Source organism: Colletes latitarsis, chromosome 11, assembly GCF_051014445.1.
Source record: "Colletes latitarsis isolate SP2378_abdomen chromosome 11, iyColLati1, whole genome shotgun sequence".
Classification (NCBI taxonomy): domain Eukaryota; kingdom Metazoa; phylum Arthropoda; class Insecta; order Hymenoptera; family Colletidae; genus Colletes; species Colletes latitarsis.
This window is the reverse complement of record NC_135144.1, coordinates 7709782-7731137: the sequence shown is the minus strand read 5'-3', so window position 1 is coordinate 7731137 and position 21356 is coordinate 7709782. Positions and strand designations below refer to the sequence as shown.

The 21356-nt window shown below is 35.9% G+C and overlaps 1 protein-coding gene across 6 annotated transcripts in view; it reads left to right on the top strand.

Annotated features, from left to right (window-relative positions):
* Zip48c (Zinc/iron regulated transporter-related protein 48C) overlaps window positions 1-17081 on the top strand; it is a 50863-nt gene extending 33782 nt beyond the window's left edge. For 4 of the 6 annotated variants that reach the window (XM_076777208.1, XM_076777207.1, XM_076777211.1 and 1 more), the window contains 2 exons: window positions 2406-2663; window positions 14622-17081. In XM_076777208.1, the coding sequence (XP_076633323.1) occupies window positions 2406-2663; window positions 14622-14700 (337 nt within the window). In that variant the 3' untranslated portion in view covers window positions 14701-17081. Of the gene's footprint in view, window positions 1-2405; window positions 2664-2830; window positions 3047-14621 lie in introns of those variants that run through there. The other 2 variants (XM_076777209.1, XM_076777212.1) reach the window with 2 other exon arrangements.
* The last annotated feature ends 4275 nt before the right edge of the window (window positions 17082-21356 follow it).

Sequence of the window (21356 nt, the reverse complement as noted above, 5' to 3'; positions counted from 1 at the left end):
TATTCTAAAATCCTTCACTGCAATTGACACATTGTTTTGCAAATTCCAAATGTTCGGTTGGGTTCACCTTTGAAATTTAAGGTTTCGATCACGTGGAACTGTGCGGACAGTTTCCGTAGAAATTGTTTGCTTAATTTTTGAAGATACAGCCTTTGTTAATTTTGGTATACTGGTTTTGAGATCGATTTTAATTTTCCTCGCTATGTGCCGCTTCACTCATTTTTTTTTTCTTCCACGCCCTACTTTATTATGCAGTATTTCACTGTATTTATAATTATCAATAATTTTCTGTACTGTAAAATGAGACCTTCCTATTATTTGACCAATCTCTCTTAACGATTTGCGTCCGTAGTACAATTTTATTACAACTTTTTTTACAGAAACAAAGGACTTTTTATCTCGAAAACTATTTATCGTGTAGAAATGTATTTTTTTCAGTTTTATTTGGAAATGATTGGCTTTTTTAAATAAATTTTGTCCATAATGATAAATCAGTAAAATAAAAATTTAATTATAATTTCCGGTATTGCAAAGTTGGTTTTTCATTTAGAACAAAATTTATTTCGAAATGCTACTCTTTTCCTAATGAAACTGAAATAAAACATTTCAATACGATAAATAGTCTCCAAGATAAAACTTTAGAAGTTTGTATCTTTGAAATAAATTCGAATCCCGCAAAGTGATGACTTGAATTACCTGAAATATCGTATGGTCTACATCATATTCAATTTTAAACAAAATTCAATACAATGGAATGAAAAAAATTCCACCCATTTTTAAAAAAGTTGTAAACTTTAGACGTCTGTATTTTTTAAATAAATTTGAAACCACCAGTGAGAGTAAGTGATCAATTTTATCATTCAATTTTTGTAATATGACAAATAAAACAGAATTTTTAACGATTGATATAAAAATTTTTAATTTAAAGAATGGTTCTCAAACTAGAAATTATATGAACAGTCTGTAATACTTTTTCAAAGTTAATATTAATTTTTCTTTTCTTACTTGTAGCTGTTTTTAAACTTTTAAAATGTAGATTTGAGGACAAACAGGAAAGTCTTATAAAATCACACTATAAGTACAATGAAAAAAACTGCATTTTCACTCTAAAAAAGAAATGGATTTGTGCCAAAATAAAATATCCAAGAATCGATTCAAAAATATCGAAAACTGTATTAACCCCTTGTCGTACGATTTAATTCCAAATAATTTTTCAAACGTATAGTGTTTAACTTTGTTTAAATTTGTTTTTACAAGGAATGGCCACGAAAGAGAATAAATTTATTTTACGATTACCTCATGAGTGTAAGAAAGTGTTGATTTTAATATACAAGACTTGATGACATGTGAGTGGCCTTATGATTGTGAAACTTGACATCAAGAACTTGCAACGAGTCAGGCTCGTCATTGTACTTCAAGGTGTTAAAAAGATCGATTGTCTGGATAATCTATTCTGAATCGAACATTCTTATTGTGAACACTGTACTGGTTGTATAAATAAAACTATTTTTATATGTTCTATACTGCATTAATTTTTGCACACCATTGTAGTAACAATGGTAATATTGAAAAATTTATAAGTATTGACATTTATTCTAATTACGTATTTCTACTAATGTTGACGTCGTCGGACACCGGTGGCCCCCACGGCGCTACCGACTAATTGAGTGCTGGTCACCGGTGACCCCCATGGTATTAAACGTGTTAAGAAATTACTTTTGACTCGTTTTTAAGTGTCACTCTTTCCGGTACATTTTACATAAAGTTGTACAGTTTTGCACCTCGTTTGTTCCTTTTACAAAACATAATACGTCGCAAATGCTCCGTTTGGATGTTCATTTGTAAAAAAAATCCAATCCTCAAACTTTTTCACAACAATATACAATTAAATGTCAACTATGAAGTAAGTATCTGCTTTAAAGATTTGAACGGAAGTTAGTTGCGTTTCACATCGCCCGAAGATAAGTATTGCCAAAATCCGCACGAAATATTTGTTCGATCCAATAGAATTCTAGAGAAGCGAGATTAGCTTCTACCAGTAAGCACGAAAGGGCGACTTAGAACGGGCATCTAGGAAGCCTCGCAGCTCGGGCACTCGACTCTCGAGCAGATAGAAAAATGTAGAGAATGTCGAAGCGTCGACCAGTTTCAAGAACTCACCGCGACCGCGAGCAGAGGAGAGTGTGCAAGTTGGCTCGTGCAGAGCCACCTTGTCTCTTGGGTTTTATTCTTATCGTTCGATCGCGATGCACGTTGCTTTCTTGCTTCTCGCTAGAACTAGCATCATTTTTGTCCGCCGCGTCGTCTAACTTTGCCTTAGCGAAGTTCTACCCTCGACCGAACCGAGTGTCGCGTAGAATTTACAGAACTGTAAATAAGGATTTCGGTTTACGTTTTTGTTGCAGAAATCTGGCGTTCGGAATCGGTATTCAGAATTTTCCCGAGGGATTGGCGGTATCTTTGCCCCTTCAAGCGGCTGGAATTAGTAGCTTGAAGAGCTTCTGGTACGGTCAGCTCTCGGGGATGGTGGAACCTATCGCCGGCGTCCTTGGTGCAGCCGGAGTGACGTTCGCTGAACCTGCGCTACCTTATGCACTTGCTTTTGCAGCTGGTGCAATGATCTACGTCGTGATCGACGACATCGTCCCGGAAGCGCATCAGAGGTTTGTTTATCGCTTATTTATTAAACGACTTTACGCACGAAGCGTGAACAGAATGTTGCAAATATATATCGGTGCCTGGGTACAATAATTTTCAGCTAAGCAAACTGCTTTTCCCCCCCGTATAACTGAAACGAAATCATTCCCCACCACTGTTTATGTTCATTTAGCGCGAGCAAATCACCCGATCCTTGTGCCCGATGATCCCAGGTGAGAGACGATTCGAATTTCATCTATTATTGAAAATCAGAATTTTTATATTTGCCGTTGTACATATCCTCATGAGTCTAATCGATAAATTGCAGAGGTTTCCCCAATGAAACAGAGTCTAAATACGACTTCGATCGAAACGTTTTTAATTATAGTAGGGTCAATTGCCTTAATATGGAATACGTTTCTAATTTGGAACACCACGATTTTGTCATCTATTTGCGATGAATGCAATCGATTACGATCGTTATTTGTTGCAACTACAGTACATATGCCCGAATTCCAAAGTAACACGTGTTCGTAAAAAATATTCAAGAAAATTTCGCAGTCTGAGCTTTTGCAAAGTGATCTTTGACCTAATATTACACATAATAAGGTAAGTGTATCAGCTTTGTGTTAGCTCGATTATTTCTTCAAATATGGTCACATTTTTGCAACAATTGTCGAAATTACGGATTTCTATCTCGTAAACATAATATTTTTAAAAACTCAAGGAACAATAGTATACAGGGTGTTCGGCAACCCCTGGGAAAAATTTTAATGGAAGATTCTAGAGGTCAAAGTAAGACGAAAATCAAGGATACTAATTTGTTGATTGAGGCTTCGTTCAAAAGTTAGAAACATTTTCGGCCACACAGTTTATTTTCGGTAAAGAATTATTTTCTCGAAAGTGCGTAGGATTTCGGGGGTGTATCTATTCACCAAAAATGATTGTAATTGAACCCCAGAACCAAAAATAATTTTTCTAGAACTATTTGAAATTTTTCAATATCGCCGAAAAATTTCAGCACCTATCCCCTGTCAATTTGTCTTAAAAATTCGTTTTTGATTTTTAATATATTTGTTTGACGCTGTATGGAAATGTTGTTTAATACTTTTTTGTAGATACCCATGAGTTCTAGTTCACTACTAAATTTCAATGAGATACGTTCACTATTGTGGAAGTTATGGACGTTTGAATATTGGGTCATTTTTATGGGGTTTTTTTCATTTCACGGTGTTACGGAACAACTTTTCGAATATTCTTGGAATTTCTACATATTCGTCTGTAAAATACACGTTGTTTACCTTTTGAGACATTAAAATCCTATAAACAATAAAATGATTGAAATTTTTTAAATTAATTTTTTATAACTTTTCAACAAAGACTCAGTTAACAAATTGATATTCTTGATTTCCGTTTTATTTTGGCCTCTAAAATCTCCCATTAAAATAAGACGAAAATCAAGAATGCCAATTTGTTGATGGAGGCTTCGTTAAAAAGTTATTAACAATTTAATTCAAAAATTTCAAATCGTTTTGGAAAAATTATTTTTGGTTGCGGGGGTCAATTACAATAATTTTTTGTGAATACACATACCCCCGAAATCCTACCCACTTTCTAGGAAAAAATTCGGGAAGGTACTGAAATTTTTAAACGAAATTAAAAAATTTCAAATCATACTAAAAAAATTATATTTAGTTACAGTGGGTAATTACAATCATTTCTGGTCATTATACATGTCCACGAAATCCTACGCATTTTCGAGAAAAAAATTGTTTACAGAAAATCTAATTTCTGGCCAGAAATATCTGCCCGAATTTTCATGTGAATCTTTAAAACGTCATAACTTCTGAACGAATTGGACGATTTTAATGTTTAAAAAAGCAAACGACGCGTATTTTAGTGTAGAATATGTACAAATCTTAAAAATATACGAAATGTTGTTTCTTGACCCCCTAAAATGAGAAAAATCCCATAAAAATGATCCAATTTTCAAACAGCAATAACTCCCACGATAGTGAATATATTTCAATGAAACTTTTTTCTGAAGTAGAGCTCATGGGCACCTACAAAAAAGTATTAGACAACTTTTCTGTAGGGCGCCAAATAAAATTATCAAGAATGAAAAACTAATTTTTAAGAAAAATCGACAGGGGGTAGGTGCCTAAATTTTTCGGCGAAAAAAAAAATTTCAAATCGTTCTGAAAAAATTATTTTCAGTTGCGGGGGTCAATTAGAATCATTTTTGGTCATTAGACATACCGTCGAAATCCAATCTACTTTCGAGAAAAAAATTCGAGAAGGTGTCAAATTTTTCGACGAAATTAAAATATTTCAAATCGTTCTGAAAAAAATATTATTATCTGTGAGGGTCAATTACAATCATTTTTGGTGAATAAACGTACCCCCGAAATCCTGCGCATTTTCGAGGAAAAAATTCAGTACGGGCGGAACTTTAAACGTTAATAACTTTGTAACAAAGCCTCTATCAAGAAATTGGTATTCCTGATTTTCGTCTTATTTTGGCCTCTAGAATCCCCCATTAAAATTTTTCCTAGGTGTGGCCGAACACCCTGTATATAGAAAATGGGGCCTCAGTAAAAAAAAATAAACATTTCCTAAACCGTCATTATATTTTAAATTTGACTGTTACTAGTAAAAAGAGCATAAAATTTCCTATAAATTCATAATATTTAAGTTTTTATAAAAGTTCTGCAAGCAAATGAAACATGTGTATAAAAAAAATATTCCATATTAGGGCAACTGACCCTATCGATGCTCGGTTTATTATACGTTTGAGTTAAGGCTGCGACAGTCTGAGAAGCAGAATAGTGTGTGTCGATAATTGTGACAATCTGAGAGACAGTACAGTAATTGAAAATACTTCGAACAAATTCGCGTTTAAACTGATTTTCATTAAGAAAATCTCATCGATCCGTTTGTAAACTTTTATGAAGATGTAATAAAAAATACACAAATATTTATTTTTACTATTTCGTTCCGGGCGTGCGTATTGTCACTCTCAACCACGAGTTACCAGACGCAGGTAATCCGAGACTTGCTCCGTTCTTGTTCTATCTTGCTCGCTTTCGGTGTATCCTGTTTACTCTGCTTATTGGTCGTCATGTGCATAGTTCAGCCACGGCGTGATGTAAAAACAGGTTGATCCCTGAAACGAAAACCCGACCTTTTCCGGATAACTCAAACACAAAGGGTTCAGTTTTGTTTAATTATCCTGGGACTACTGAATTTGGCAATTGGAAAGAAAAGGGGCCTGTTGATTCGTATCCTATCTGGTTCCAGTACTTTCTGCAAATAATAGCGAATTCTATACCAGGTGTGTTAAAAACATAACGAGAATTTTCATTTTTACTTTCAAAAAGTATTTATTTGACCATCGACATTTATATTATCCCCTTCAAAGTAGCTCCTATTTAATAAAACACACTTGATCGAACACTCGAGGAAAGCACTCTTTGTTATCGCTTTCAAATCTGCGATTATGCTTTTATTTCCTCTACAATCGCAAATCGTTTTCCCTTGAATGTTCTCTTCATCCTGGGAAACAGGAGAAAGTCGCAGATTATTGTTTTGTGCCAACAATTTGCGAATTAGTAGTGACGTGTGAACCACTGCGTTATCATAATACAAAAGTTGTGTAAATGATTTGAAATTTTTTAATAACTTTTTAACGTCGCTTCGATCAACAAATTGATTTTTTGGATTTTCGTCTTATTTTGGTCTCCAGAATCTCCTATTAAAAGTAAAAATAACCAGTAATAAAATACAGCAATTATTAACTGAGTAATATATGCGATATATAATATTATTTAAATGCAGGCTCTTTTTAAGATATTTACGGCACTTTAATCATCAGAGGGATCATCTATTATATTGTTGATACATTTAAATTTCCCGCACAATTCGACGGCCATCTTGTGACGTAGCACATCCCTTTCGTCCACAACGTCTCAAATTTTTAACGTTGTTATGTTATAAAAACTTTTTATAAATTTTGTTGGGCGGCATTTTCGATACAGTAAATTTCCAAGCTATTGTACGATAATTTATGCCTCCGTGACAGTCCGAAATTTCTTTCTTTTCTACCATTTTTATATTATTTGACAAACACTCTAGCTCTCATAAATTCTTAATAAAAGTTGATTGTTTTGTTCGAAATAAATGAGATATTTCAGTACAAAGTAACACGTCAGTCGAGTGTCCACTTATGTACTTTTGTACAATTTACATGTACAAAATTAAAAATATTTTCTTCGATTCTTTACCACATAATTTATGTACCATACAACATAGTATAGTACTCTGTAAATAATATTATTTTGATTAATCTTCGTTGATAACTATTTTTATTAGGTGGTACCATAAGTTCGTGCCAGTTAACATTCTGAAATTGACGGGGATAACATTTGTAATTTAACAGAAAACAAACAAAATTTGTCAGGTCAGAGAATTTCTGAAATTTTAAACTAACATCGACAATTCATAGAAATTTGAAAGAAATAGATATTGTGTCAAAGCTCGAAGTTTGGAATCCACAGTACCTTACGGAACGAAATTTTCTTGATCGTGATTAAGCATGATTCCATGAATATTTTTCTTAGCGTATAATAAAACCGAACCTTATAAGAAATAAAATACAACAATCTCCATGCTTATTAAACAATTTGAAAATGTCAACATTTTAATGAAAAGCGTTGAACTACATTTTATTAAAAAAATAAAAGAAGTTTTATAGCGACGATATAATAGCTTTGTCAATGAAAAAGGAGTTACCAAACGGAAAGAGGTTTACTGTTTTCCATAAAATTCCATTACGTGTTTAAAATGTTGCTTTAAGTTGTCGTATAAAACTCAGCACGAACATAAGGAACGACCTAATATTATAACTGTGGATCTTTATGCAAATTCATATTTTTATTAATAGAATTAATGAAATGGGAGCTTTGCAGAAGGTTGTCCCAATCTCCAAATATTAGGTTGGCCAAGTATTTCGTGCGGTTTTTAACGATACTTATCTTCAAGTGCTGTGAAACGCAACTAACTTCAGTTCAAATCTTAAAAGCATAGAATTATTTGATAGTTGATATTTGATTGTATATTATTACGAAAAAGTTTGAGGTCTGGATTTTTTTTATAATTTTGACACAATTTTACAAATGAACATCCAAACGGAGCATTTGCATTATGCCGTTTTATTTTGAAAAAGGAACAAACGAAGCGGAAACCTGTACAAAATATAAAATGTACCGGAGAGAATGTCTCCTAAAAACGATTTAAAAGTACTTTTTTAACACGTTTAATGCTATGGAGGTCACCGGTGACCGGCACCTCCGGTGGAGGCATGTCAATATTAGTAAAAATAGATAATTATAATAAAGGTCAATACTTATAAATTGTTCAATACTACCATTATTACTACAATGGTGTGCAGACATTAATACAGTATAAAACATATAAAAATATCTTTATTTATACAATCAGCACAATCTTCATAGTATGTCACGACTTTTTTAGTACAATTTTTTACAATTGTCCTAACTAGTTTTATTTGAATTTCTTTTTACAAAATATTTTGCAAAATTGTAGCAAAGTTCCCAGTACTTTTCCAAGCATTTTTTAACACTCATGACGTGGTTTTTTCAGCAAGCTTTCACTATCATAGGATGAGTTAGTTGATGCGTAATCTTCATTCGAAGTTATATTAATTTTAAGGGTTAACTAAATAATTAAATAGAAGATATGAAATGCAAAAATTTGTGTAGTGTATAAAAGTGTAATAGATACTCTTACTTGATTGTTGGACCCACTCGAAAATAATAAACAAGAGGAACAGTTACTTAACAACTGGAATAAGCAGTTAACGCTACATTAAACATAATTATACGCTTCAACTCAACTATTGTAGATAATATTTCAACATGATATGTATCACACGATCAAGAATTCATGTTGGCGCAACAAGCATTCTATGTAAAATTAACTTGGTATTCAACGTGTTAAACATTTTTATTTTATTTAAAATTCGCTCACTGTAAAATCCACTCAATGGACAAAACTGTAATTCGTAAGAGGTTATTGAGTTACAGTTCTTGTTTAGCTTTTTATGGGAATTATGAAGCTATTTGAAAGATGGGAATAGATCAGGACGTAAAATTTATTATCGAGTGAAGATATTTCCTACCATGAATGAACTACTTGTTTGCACTTTAGAACCGTACAAACTTCCTGGCCATTCTAATATAATAATTCCTATCTTGCTTTAAGTATTTCTTACATTTTTGCATATTAACACTAGATTGCCGGATGTTGGTTATACCTATTTTGCCTGAAATGAGTAAATTTGACTCAAACATAAAAAATGAAGCTTATTTAAAAAAATAAAATTCTATTGTAAACAAACTTTATTCAAAACACTTTTTGCATATATATTCTGTTTTTAAAATACATTTTCCGCAGATTTTTTTATTTCTCTTGTATGATGCTTGAACTTGACAATTCTTCCGTGCGTCAGTAATTTGAAATACCCTTTACAAATAAATATCGAAATTACCTTGGTGGACAAAATTTTTGTAGCAAAAAATTGATTTTATAAAATTATATTATTTCGCTAAAAACGCTCTGTTCACACGTGATGTATAAAACGGAATGATGGAAAAGGTGGGTAAATAAGACACTTTTTGACCCCAGCTAACTAATAAATTTTCAAGATTGAACATGAATGTTTACGCGTAATTGGTGTTAGAATTCTGATTCTTTATGTAAGCCAGAAATTTCATTTGCAAAGCAATTAACTGTTAAATCGACACATTCGACAATACGAAATGAGGGGGTAAGTCGAGGAGAGGAATTCATATTTATGTATAATTCATTACGGAATTAAAAACCAATATATGTTATTAAAAAATAATATTCAAGTTTTTTATATATATAGCAACAAAATTCTAAATGAGTTAAATTGGCTCAGTCCGTAAATCTAGTGTTAAATGCACTCTGTGGTTTTTTCGAGAATTAAACTTTCCCATAAACGCATCGACATCCAATTAGGAGTGATTCTGGTTCATTGAGCACGAGGATGTCGATTGTTGAGGATTCCCCACTTGTAGGTGATTACGGATGCTTCGCTGTATTTCTTCTCCCCCGTATCACGAAACTGGTGTGAAACACTCGCGTAGAAAAGGTTAGAGGACTCCGGTAGGACGATAACCTTGGTTAGAAAAAAATTTGTTCCGCGACCATCGTGCGCGGGACCAAATACCTAGTTAAGTGGTGGGAAGGTAGGAGGATGTCTAACATCGTCTACGGAGATAGACGCGCACATAGAGCGTATTTGGGAACGATTACGGTACAATGGCGCGTGACGGCAGTGGCGTAGTTAGCACGGCGTCGGTAAAACGGACGTAGCGAATTTCTTTCCCAGGCCCGACGGCCTAGCTGAAGACGCATTGTCATTATAATTGGCTTCTTTTGTATTTCGCGTGCGATCTAACCGCCCTGCCCGGATACCCGAGTATATACCGTATATACTAGCGCGTTGCTCCTGAGATAGTAGACCTCGGTTCGCTCCCTCGGGAACCCTCCAGGGCTCCGGAAAACACAAAAGTGAAAATGAATCCCCTCCCTCCTCCCCTCCCTTTACGGGTAAACCGTTGCTCGACCTCCAAGAGGCAGCGGTTGCTCATGCACGCCGCGTGTGATCTTTTCCAAAAGAGAGACCGAGGGAAGAGACTACAATGCTCGCTCGCTTGCTTCGCTTTCTGGTTTAGCGGGACGATGGAGTTTCTCGGGAGAGGCGAACGCGTGCGGAGACGCAGTGAAATCTATTCTCCCGCGTAGAGATCGAGCGATATCGCGACGAGAAGTGCGAAGGGACAAGGACAAGAGAAAGTTTCGCGGGATCTGGGAATCGGTTAGTTTTCGTAATGGCGCGCGTGGTCGAGCGTCCGAAACGACGATCGAAAGTCGAAGGGAGGGCATCCGTCGCCTGGGAATCGAATTTTTCACGGCGAACAGGCAACGCGGAGGCCGGCGAATTCTTAGAACTCAGGTCGTTCGTTGTCATTTGCATGGCTCGGTTAATGGTGGCCACGAATGTAACGATTTTTCGTACGATCGTTCGTGTAACCATCGCTCGATACGGCTGTTTTCGCGATAATTGAAAAGTGTACGATGCAGGAGCTCCCCTAGTATCGGACACTTAAGGTTTTTTTTAAATCATTAAATAAATATGATACTTTATGCCTTTTATACTGTTTTATTTATAATTTAAACCAATATAAAGCAACAAAACAAATAATATTATCATATTAGGACGTCCCATAAGTTCGCGCCGTTCGATAATCTGAAATTGACAAGGATACAATTTGTAATTTAATAGGTAACAAAAAAAATTTGTCAGTTCAGAGGATTTTTAAAATTTTAAACGTATTAATATCAACAATTCATGCAAATTTGAAATAAATAGATATTGTGTCATAGCTCGAAGTTTGGAATCTACACTAGTTTACAGAACGAAATTTTCTTAATCGTGCTTGAGCCTAATTGAGCCTGATTGAAAACCGAACCTTATAAAAAATAAAATGCAACAATCTCTAGGCTTATTAGTGGGTAAAAAATTTGAAAATGTCAACGTTTTAATGAAAAGTGTTCAGCTATATTTTAATAAAAAATCAAAGAAGTTTTGTAGCGACGATACGATGGCTTTACCAAAGGAAGGGGAGGGAGTTGTCGAGTTTTATAAAATTCTATTGTATGTTTAAAATATTGCTTTAAGTTGTAGTATAAAACGAACACACGGGACGACCTAATAATAGTTAACTGAAACTTTGGTTAAACTTTGGTATAGAATTTGAACAGATTATTAGGTGTCCTATAGTACCGGATATAGCATAAGTTCAGAACGTAACTCAAAACAGTTTCAATGGAATTTACAGCGACTGTAAACATAGTTATCCGCATATTCAGGGATATCGGTACAAGCTTCGTATGCCCATTTTTCCCAGCTACAACACTGAATCCAGTCTTCTTCGTTGCTTTCTAAACAAACCACGCAAATGGTTTCCAAGTTTCATTCTCGTAGTTTGAATGAGAGGTATAGTAGTTTGTAATTTGTACGATACACTAGCTTCTAATTAGACGCAACAATCAACTGATTTTTTTAACTGTGCACGCGCGACTAGAACATGGCGAAACTTGATCATTGCGATCGTCACTATCCGGTACTAGGTGCCGTCCGATTTAGGGGAATTCCCCATGTAGGGTTTTCCAGTTGACTACTATGATTGCGTTTTGCACCAACCCAATTTTCGATGACTCTGCCAGATGAATCCGTATCTCACCAATAACACGAATGATGTTTGCTTTGAGATCAACAGTTCGTAATAAACGACGGAATCAACAAGAGACTTAATATGGCCCTGCAAGAAGAAATCAAATGGCAACAATTCTCTGCATGGCTGCCTTCCTCGAAATAATCGTGTCATTGAACTTCGATCTTTACAAAAGCAATATGTAGATTCGATAGAATTGTGGGATATGACACCATATTGTTAAAATCTCCTTTATTTTGAAAGGAATAAAGGCCAGTGACTCCATCAATCAAAACAACACACTACATAGTAACTTTTTGCGGGTACAAGGGTCGTTCGACTATTAAACGAAGATTAGCACCTTCCCAAATTTGACAGTTTTGCTTATTGCCCGTTTATTAACAACCCCTTCACCAACTCTATGTTCACACGTATGTCTAATGATACTTTCTAATCCATTTTTATTTTCATCTAATAATATACAGGGTGTTCGGCCACCCCTGTGAAAAATTTTAATGGGGGATTCTAGAGGCCAGAATAAGACGAAAATGAAGGATATCAATTTGTTGATGGAGGCTTCGTTAAAAAGTTATTAACAATTAAATTCAAAAATTTCAAATCGTTCTGGAAAAATTATTTTTGGTCGCAGAGGTCAATTATAAGCATTTTTGGTGAATAGACATACCCCTGAAATCCTACCCACTTCCGAGAAAAAAATTTGAGTAGGTACAGAAATTTTTAGACGAAATTAAAAAATTTCAAATCATGCTAAAAAAATTATATTTGGTTACAGTGGGTAATTACAATCATTTTTGGTCATTATACATGCCCCCGAAATCCTACGCATTTTCGAGAAAAAAATTGTTTACCGAAAATCTAATTTCTGGCCAGAAATATCTGCCCGAATTTTCATGTGAATCTTTAAAACGTCATAACTTCTGAACGGATTGGACGATTTTAATGTTTAAAAAAGCAAACGACGCGTATTTTAGTGTAGAATATGTACAAATCGCAAAAATATTCGAAAAGTTGGTCCTTGACCCCGTAAAATGAGAAAAATCACATAAAAATGGTCTAATTTTCAAACAGCCATAACTTCTACGATAGTGAATATATTTCAATGAAACTTTTTTCTGGAGTAGAGCTCATGGGTACCTACAAAAAAGTATTAGACAACTTCTCTGTAGGGCGCCAAATAAAATTATCAAAAATGAAAAACTAATTTTTAAGAAAAATCGACAGGGGGTAGGTGCCTAAATTTTTCGGCAAAAAAAAAAATTTCAAATCGTTCTAAAAAAAATATTTTTGGCTGTAGAGGTCAATTACAATCATTTTTGGTGAAGAGTCATATCCCCGAAATCCTACTCATTTCCTAGAAAAAAATTCGAGGTGTGAAATTTTTCGAGAAAATTAAAAAATTTCAAATCGTTTTAGAAAAATTATTTTCGGTTGCGGGGCCAATTACAATAATATTTGGTAAATAGACATATCCCCGAAATCTTGCGCATTTTTGAGAAAAATATTCAGTACGGGCTGAACTTTAAACGTTAATAATTTTTCAACGAAGCCTCCATCAACAAATTGGTATTCTTGATTTTCGTCTTACTTTGGCCTCTAGAAACCCCCATTAAAATTTTTCCCAGGGGTGGCCGAACACCCTGTATATATCGAAATATGTATATTTTTAAATATTTTTAAATCAAATAATATTACCTTTTAGTTAAAAATGTAAACATTACTCCTTACTGCGAACGTTGGTGCATGGGTTGACAATTCTTACTCTTAGGTAACCATAATTTTATAATTTTTGTAATACACTTGACACTAAATTATGAAGAATTTATCTTTTATTATTTAAAACGATTATTTTACTGATAAATCACCCTGCAAACAAGAAAATATCAATTTAGTGAATACTACGGACGGTATATTTTAAAGTTAACGTTTATTTTTAATAACTTTCTCATATCCTTACGAGGTATTGAATCGTACCCTGATGTAATTGTTCGTTGGCAGCATGGTCCAAAATCGGCCTATTTCTACCACCCTCGTTTCGTTGGAGCCCCCGGAAGCTTTTCTTCTCGATCGCGATAGACAGACAGAGCATCGTGTGTTTGTAACGCGCGATGAGACGGTAATGGCTAATAAAAGTACAAATTTCTGAGGCACACCGAAAGGAGGTATTTACCGCGCGGATATGATTGATGTGGTAGAACGCCCACCGAAACACAACGGCGCATTTCACCAGCCGTTAAAATTGATGGCCGTGTATAATTTACGAAATCAACAAGCCGTGACGTGCAATACCGGGTACGCGCGTGTGTGTATGCTTTGTGTATGCTTAATCCTTACTTGTGCCGCGAAAACCCTTTTATTTCTCGCCATCTTGCGGTATTCTTTCTCTTTGGTCGTTGCCATGGCCATACCTGGATGATCCTCGACACGGCGCCGATCCTAACTTTTTCTGCCGCACTGTATCTCCCTGGCTTGATTTTTCCATCGCTTCCTCTATCGTGCTCCATCGCACGTGCTAATCGACATTGTCAGAGCCATCAACCTACTCGTTCCTCCTCTCAGATCCACCGCTGCGGCGAAAAAGCATGCTCGCGTTTTATAAAGTAGTCTGAAAGAAAATGTTTTTTTTTTCCTTTCTGATTACAGTGAAAATGGTAAACTCGCCAGCGGCGCTGCCATCGTTGGTTTCTTGGCAATGATGTCCCTAGACGTTGGATTAGGGTAAAATTTCAATGCACCTGCCGCGAACACATATGTCAATTCCTCTCTCTACACGTTCCGTAAAAAATATCCCGCGAGAAGACTAAAACGCGATCGGGTCGGTCGTTTCGGGTCTATTCGAGATTTCGCGCGTCTCGATCGTGATCGATTTAATGTTCGTTCGAATCGAAGACGATCGTAATACGAATTACGACTAAAAACTTTGTTTACAGCGTGATAAAACTCGATTCTGAGCGTTTCCCGCATCGAAATTATCGAAATGTGTCTTCCATGAATTTAGCCTCGGTTGATCCGATTCAGAAGTCAATTAGATCAACGAGACGATGACCTTCGGCAACGCTTTAGGAGAATTCTACGTCGTGATCGTCGTTGCACAGACGGAAGCATCGAATGTACGACGACGGAAAGTTTTAATCGGACATTGAAATCGCTTCTCTCAGGGAACGTTATACCTCGGATCTTGTTTTCGTTCGATGCTAAAATCGCGAGGTCGATGCATCGTGAAGTACAGGCCGAACGTCGATGGCCGTAGCATTTCAATTCACGTGGAGCGCGGAGAAAAACCGGGTAATTGCTTCTCGAAGTTTCCCTACCGTCAAACGAAAACGGTAGTTAATCATTCCTTGTAAAAAAAATACGAAAACTAGAAGCGACGCGGAATACATCGCATACGTTTGCCTTTGAAGGGCGAAATTGGAAATTCGAGTTCATGCGAGAAGTGTTTGGTGAAAATTCCTAAAAAAAAAACCGCATAAAGTATTTAAACGGAGAATTATTGCGCTCGTAAAGATCGTCTGGGTCGATCGGTTGCATTTCCCGCGTATCGATCGAGAACGATTTTTACTCGAGGAGAGGCTCTCTCGCGAAGAATCGGTATGGTTCTCCTGTCACGTTACGCAAGATCCCTTGTCTGTTTCTTAAATGCGTTTTTCTCACGAATAGTACGAACGTCGCAACCTCGAAGTGTCTCTCGTACGGCACGCATGCAATCGTTTCGAGCATGCTGGGTAAGTGCACGCATATTTATTATGCTATATCCGCGATATATCATTCCAATTTTGTCGTTCGGGATCGATTCAACGATTCAAGAGCACGAATGTACAATAGATGCAGCATAATTGTCGGATATACGCGTATAAGAATGCACCGATCTTAGTTCTCAGGTGCACTAATTTAAGTTTAAACTGCCACCTTGCCATTCTTTGTTCCCAACTATGTATATACTTATCTACCGGAGACTTTAATTTCATAACACTACACGTATCATCGTTTGATTGTATTCTCGACGTTGAACATTTACATGTAAAATATAGATAGTGTATTTTCGTACATAATGAATGTCCCATGTAAACGTAAGAAATTTATACGTCGAGTCCGCGCGAGAAGGATCAAAATTCGTCGAAGTCGAGGAAGCTGCAGTTTTAAAAATTAGGATGCATGTTAGTTGATTAAATTGCCTCGCTCACCAGAAACGGGAACAGAATTTCTGACGTTCGCAGCAACATTGCAACGTCCGCGAATAATTTTTATTTGGAGCTTCCTCAACGATCTTAATTTAAGCATTGTTCTTATTCGAGAGCTGAGGAAACTAATTTGGTTTATATTTAACTAAATAGTATACGTAACCTGCAGAACTGGTGCTTTATGAAATTGTTTTCAATAGTCATTCATACTAATAGAAAATTTTTATTGGTCACTGTATTAAATGGTGAGGGAGAATCTGGTTGGCGCTAATTCCGGTCAAATTTTTGAAATTACATAATTTCATTCGTAATAAGTACCTACCCGAATGTAGTAAGCGTTGTTTTAACGATTCGATAAATTTCGTTATTTGACCATTGTATCGCCAGATTCTATAATTTAAAGAGGGGGAAGATTTAATTTAGGCCAGATTTAGTTGAACATTGCAATGGATGTTTTTTACTTAACATATCAGGTATCTGTGTAACGTTGTCTTAAAATTATCGTGCTTAGTCGAGCATTAAATTCGTTCGCCTTAAACCTGACTCGAATCGATGCTTGATACCTAGTACAAGTAAATTGTTTGTACCAAGTGCAATAAAAAGAAAAAAAAAAGAGAATTACAACCATTGTGGCGTACTTACACGCTATCCGTTACACCGTGCAGCGCAAGCGAAGGAATTTTCCAATGCGCTGCGAAACGCAATTTTTGGTCAGGAAAGTGAAAGCTTTCTTGCAAAGGGAAAGTTAGGCGACGACCTGAGGATTTGTCCTACGCGACTACCCGCGTTTACGAGGGTAGTCAAGAAGTCCTTTGTCGCGACTCAAGAAAGGCATTCAGGGTTGAATCGTCGCCTGAGATACATCATCATTGGTATATCTTTGTTACGTCTCATATAGTAATAAATTACTGTTACCGTATTTCACATTTATTTGACACCGTCACCTCACCATTACACAGAAATCGAGCAGGATTTTTTGATCGTCTCTTGCCCCGATCCGGTTCAAAGCGTGTCTTAAGAACAACCGGAAACGTCACGTTCAAACAGTCGCTTTCTGGATGGTTAAAAAATATATGTCGAAAACCCTACACGGTCGCTCTTGGAACGATCGCTTAATCAGTAGTGCGTGGAGGCAGGAAGGAAGGCCGATATCGACAGGACAGAGAGAGATAACAAAATTCGATCGTTGTGCGGTAATATTGGGTTGGCCAAATATTTCGTGCGGATTTTGGCAATACTTACCTTCAGGCGCTGTGAAACGCAACTGACTTCAGTTCAAATCTCAAAAGCATGCAATTATTTGATTGTTAATATTTAATCGTATATTGTTACGAAAAACTTCGAGGATTTCATTTTTTCCATAATAAACATCCAAATGGAGCATTTTCAACATATTATGCTGTTATAAATTATGCTGCATAAATTTTCTCGAAATAGTTTTCGAGATAAAAATTCCAAAAATCATTAACTTCAGAGGCCTGTATATTTCAAACAAATACGAAACCAGCAATATAATGACTTAAATTACCCTTAATATCGTATGGTCTACTTAATATTCAATTTTAAACAAAATCTCAAACATGGAAGGAAAAAAGTAATCGATTTGGCGTGGAATCACTCATTATTAGTTTGCTTTAATAATTTTATAAAGAACTTGCATTTCTAGTGTCTCACAAAGCAAAGAGTACTATTTGGAAGTATTTCATCCTCACTAGTGTTGGTAGCAAATGCAAACTTTGTTTATTATTAATTGTTTTATTTGTCATATCAAAATCATAAATTATAAATATATAAATTTGACTTAAAGATTTCGAAGTTTATATAAAACACGATAACCCATTAATATTTCAATATTAATAGATAATATACTGAAGTGGTATCTTGAACAATTTTATAAATCGATTTTTTAATAGATCGATTCTTCAGAGTTCGATTTCATGCTGCATCGATTCTAGTCACTTCAATTTGGAATGGATTTAACAATCGATTCTTCTTGCACGAATCGAACATACCTACTTGACAATATGTCCCGACTTTTTTACTACAATTTTAATATTAACTTTGAAGAAGTAGTACAAACTGTTCATATAATTTCTAATTTGAGAACCATTCCTTAAATTAAAAATTTTTATATTAATCGTTAAAGATTCTGTTTCGTTTATCGGATTACAAAAATTGGATGATCACATGTCAAGTTGATCACTTTTTCCCACTGGTGGTTTAAGTTTTAATTTAAGAATTTGTTTAAAAAATACAGATCTTTAAAGTTTACAACTTTTTTAAAAATAGGTGGAATTTTCATACGATATTAGGGGTAGTTTAAGTCATTATTTTGCTGGTTTCGAATTTATTTAAACGATACAGACCCGTAAAGTTTTATCTTGGAAATTATTTATCGTATTGAGATGTTTCATTTCAGTTTTACTAGGAAAGGATTGGACTTTCTAAATAAATTTTGCAACACTGGAAATTATAAATAAATTTTTATTTTATTGATTTATCATTATGGACAAAATTTATTTTAAAAACCCAATCCTTTCCAAATAGAACTGCAAAAGTACATTTTAACACGATAAATAGTTTTCGAGATTAAAGTTCCTAAGTGCAATCCATTTTCTCAAAAGTCATAAACTTCAGAGACCCGTATTATTTAAACAAATTCTAAACCAACAAAATGATGACTTCAATATTATTATATTATTGATTAGTTTACTTCAACAATTTTGTAAAGAACTTGCATTTTTAGTGTTTCACAAAGCAAAGAGTACAACCTTTGTTAATTATTAATTGTTTTATTTGTTATATCATAAATATAAATTATAAATATGCACATTTAATTTAAAGATTTCGAAGTTTATATAAAACATGATAACCCATTAATATTTCAATATTAATAGATAGTATACTGAAGTGGTATCTTGAACAATTTTATAAATCGATTTTTTAATAGATCGATTCTTCAGAGTTCGATTTCATGCTGCATCGATTCTAGTCACTTCAATTTAGAATGGATTCAACAATCGATTCTTCTTGCAAGAATCGAACATCCCTACTTCGCAATATCTCACGACTTTTTTACTATAATTTTTTGCAATTGTCCTAACTAGTTTTATTTGAATTTCTATTTACAACAAGTTTTGCAAAATTGTAGCACAGTTCCCAGTACTTTTTCCAGCATTTTTTAACACTCATGACGTGGTTTTTCAGCAAGCTTTCACTATCACAGGATGAGTTAGTTGACGCGTAATCTTCATTCGAAGTTATATTAATTTTAAGGGTTAACTAAATAATTAAATAGAAGATATGAAGTGCAAAAATTTGTGTAGCGTATAAAAGTGTAATAGATGGTCTTACCTGATTGTTGGATTCACTCGAAAATAATTAGCAAAAGAAACAGTTGCCTAACAACTCGAATAAGCAATGTGAGACAACTGATAATAGCAGGAAATAAGAAAATCGCGTGAACTCGAAGAAATGCATTTCAACGCCACGGAGGTCACCGGTGACCTCCAGCAAGATAAATTCATTAAACATGATTATACGCCTCAACTTATCTGTTGTAGATAATATTTCAACATAATATGTATCACAAAATACAAAATGCGTGTTAGCATTCGACGTGTTAAACATTTTTATTTTATTAATACTCGCTCTCTGTAAAATCCCCTCAATGGAAAAAATCTGGATTCGTAAGAAGTTATTGAATAGCGTTTGTTTAGCTTTGTATGAGAATTATGAAACTATTTAGATTCCCCTAATACAATAGAAGTAACAGCAATTGATGTTTAGCTGAGTTTTATTATGTTTCACTGTAAAATAACTGTGTTTTTGCTAGTTTACAAGGACCTAAACGTTATTATTGGCATATTTCTACGTACTTTTACCTCGCCAATGGATACGAATGGCTGCCATTGAAAGATGGGAATAGATTGGGACGTAAAATTTCTTATTGAATGAAAGTATTTCCTACTATAAAAGAATAAGAACCGTACGAATTTTTTGGCCATCCTAATAGTAATAGTCGTCAGTCGGGCCTGATAGAGGAGAAAGACGTACGCGATGCGCATCGTGCGTGGATCGGTAAGTTACCCAAGTTCTCCATAAGGTAAGATTCGGTAAAACGAGCATGCAGTATCAACGCATCCGACGACGCAACCCGTCGTCTCGCCCCTCGCACCGAAGTTGCATAACCCAAAGAGAGTCGAGGCATGAATGGAGCCGAGCGACAAGGACGGTTGCACCGCTTGGTTTCCCGGTGCAACGAGTCGACCCGAATCTGGTGGGGATGACGACTGAGAGGGACGCATCGGCATCCAGGGGAGAGCAAGACCAAACGAACGAACGACAGACAGAGAGAGAAAGAGAGAAGGAATCATACGCTGTACAGAAATGACGCAGTGCTCAACAGAATCCAACGAGCGAGAAAGAGAGCTAGGACGGTCGGAGAGGAAGGCTGGCAAACATTCCTGCGGAACAGAGATACCGCGAGTTTCCTTTCTCGATGTCGGACGAAGAGGGACACGGGATGTGTCTGCCGCGCGGATAAAGGAAGAGAGAGACGCTACTTTGTTCGAGAAAAATAGATATATCCCTCGTGGCGAAACGGGAGAGGAAAAATCGGTAGAAAGTCGGACAGAGATAGTCTGAAAACTTTGGGCGATGAACGAGAGCATCGAAGCGACCGGAAGAAGAGTCGAGGGGTCAGAGGCCATAAGGTAGCGATAAAATTGAGGAAGAAGAGTGATAGAAGAAAGGGATATCGGAAGGAAGTAAGGAAGGAAGGAAAGACCACACGGTGGTGCGGTAATCGGTCTCTGGTAAAGTTAAGGGGATGGTCACGTGGTGCATTTGCCGTCGTTGTGCGCACGGTCGGTCGAGTGGAAGAGGAAGGGGGAAGAACGAGGAAATAGGGGCGACGCGTTGCATCGGAAAGCCGGAGGAGCACCGGTGCTGCACCCGTCAGCAGTCTCACGATGTACTTTGCCCTGCGCGTCTCCGATGCGGTGGCGCACGTGCGGCTCGACTCGACTCGACTCGACACGACTCAACACGACACGATACGACACGACTCGACTCGACTCGACACGACACGATGACGAGTTTCGTCGTGACGCGCGAACGGGACCACGCAAAATTAACTTGTCGTTCGCGACGACAGTGCTCCTGGTACACTGTGACGAAAGATCTCGATTTCCTG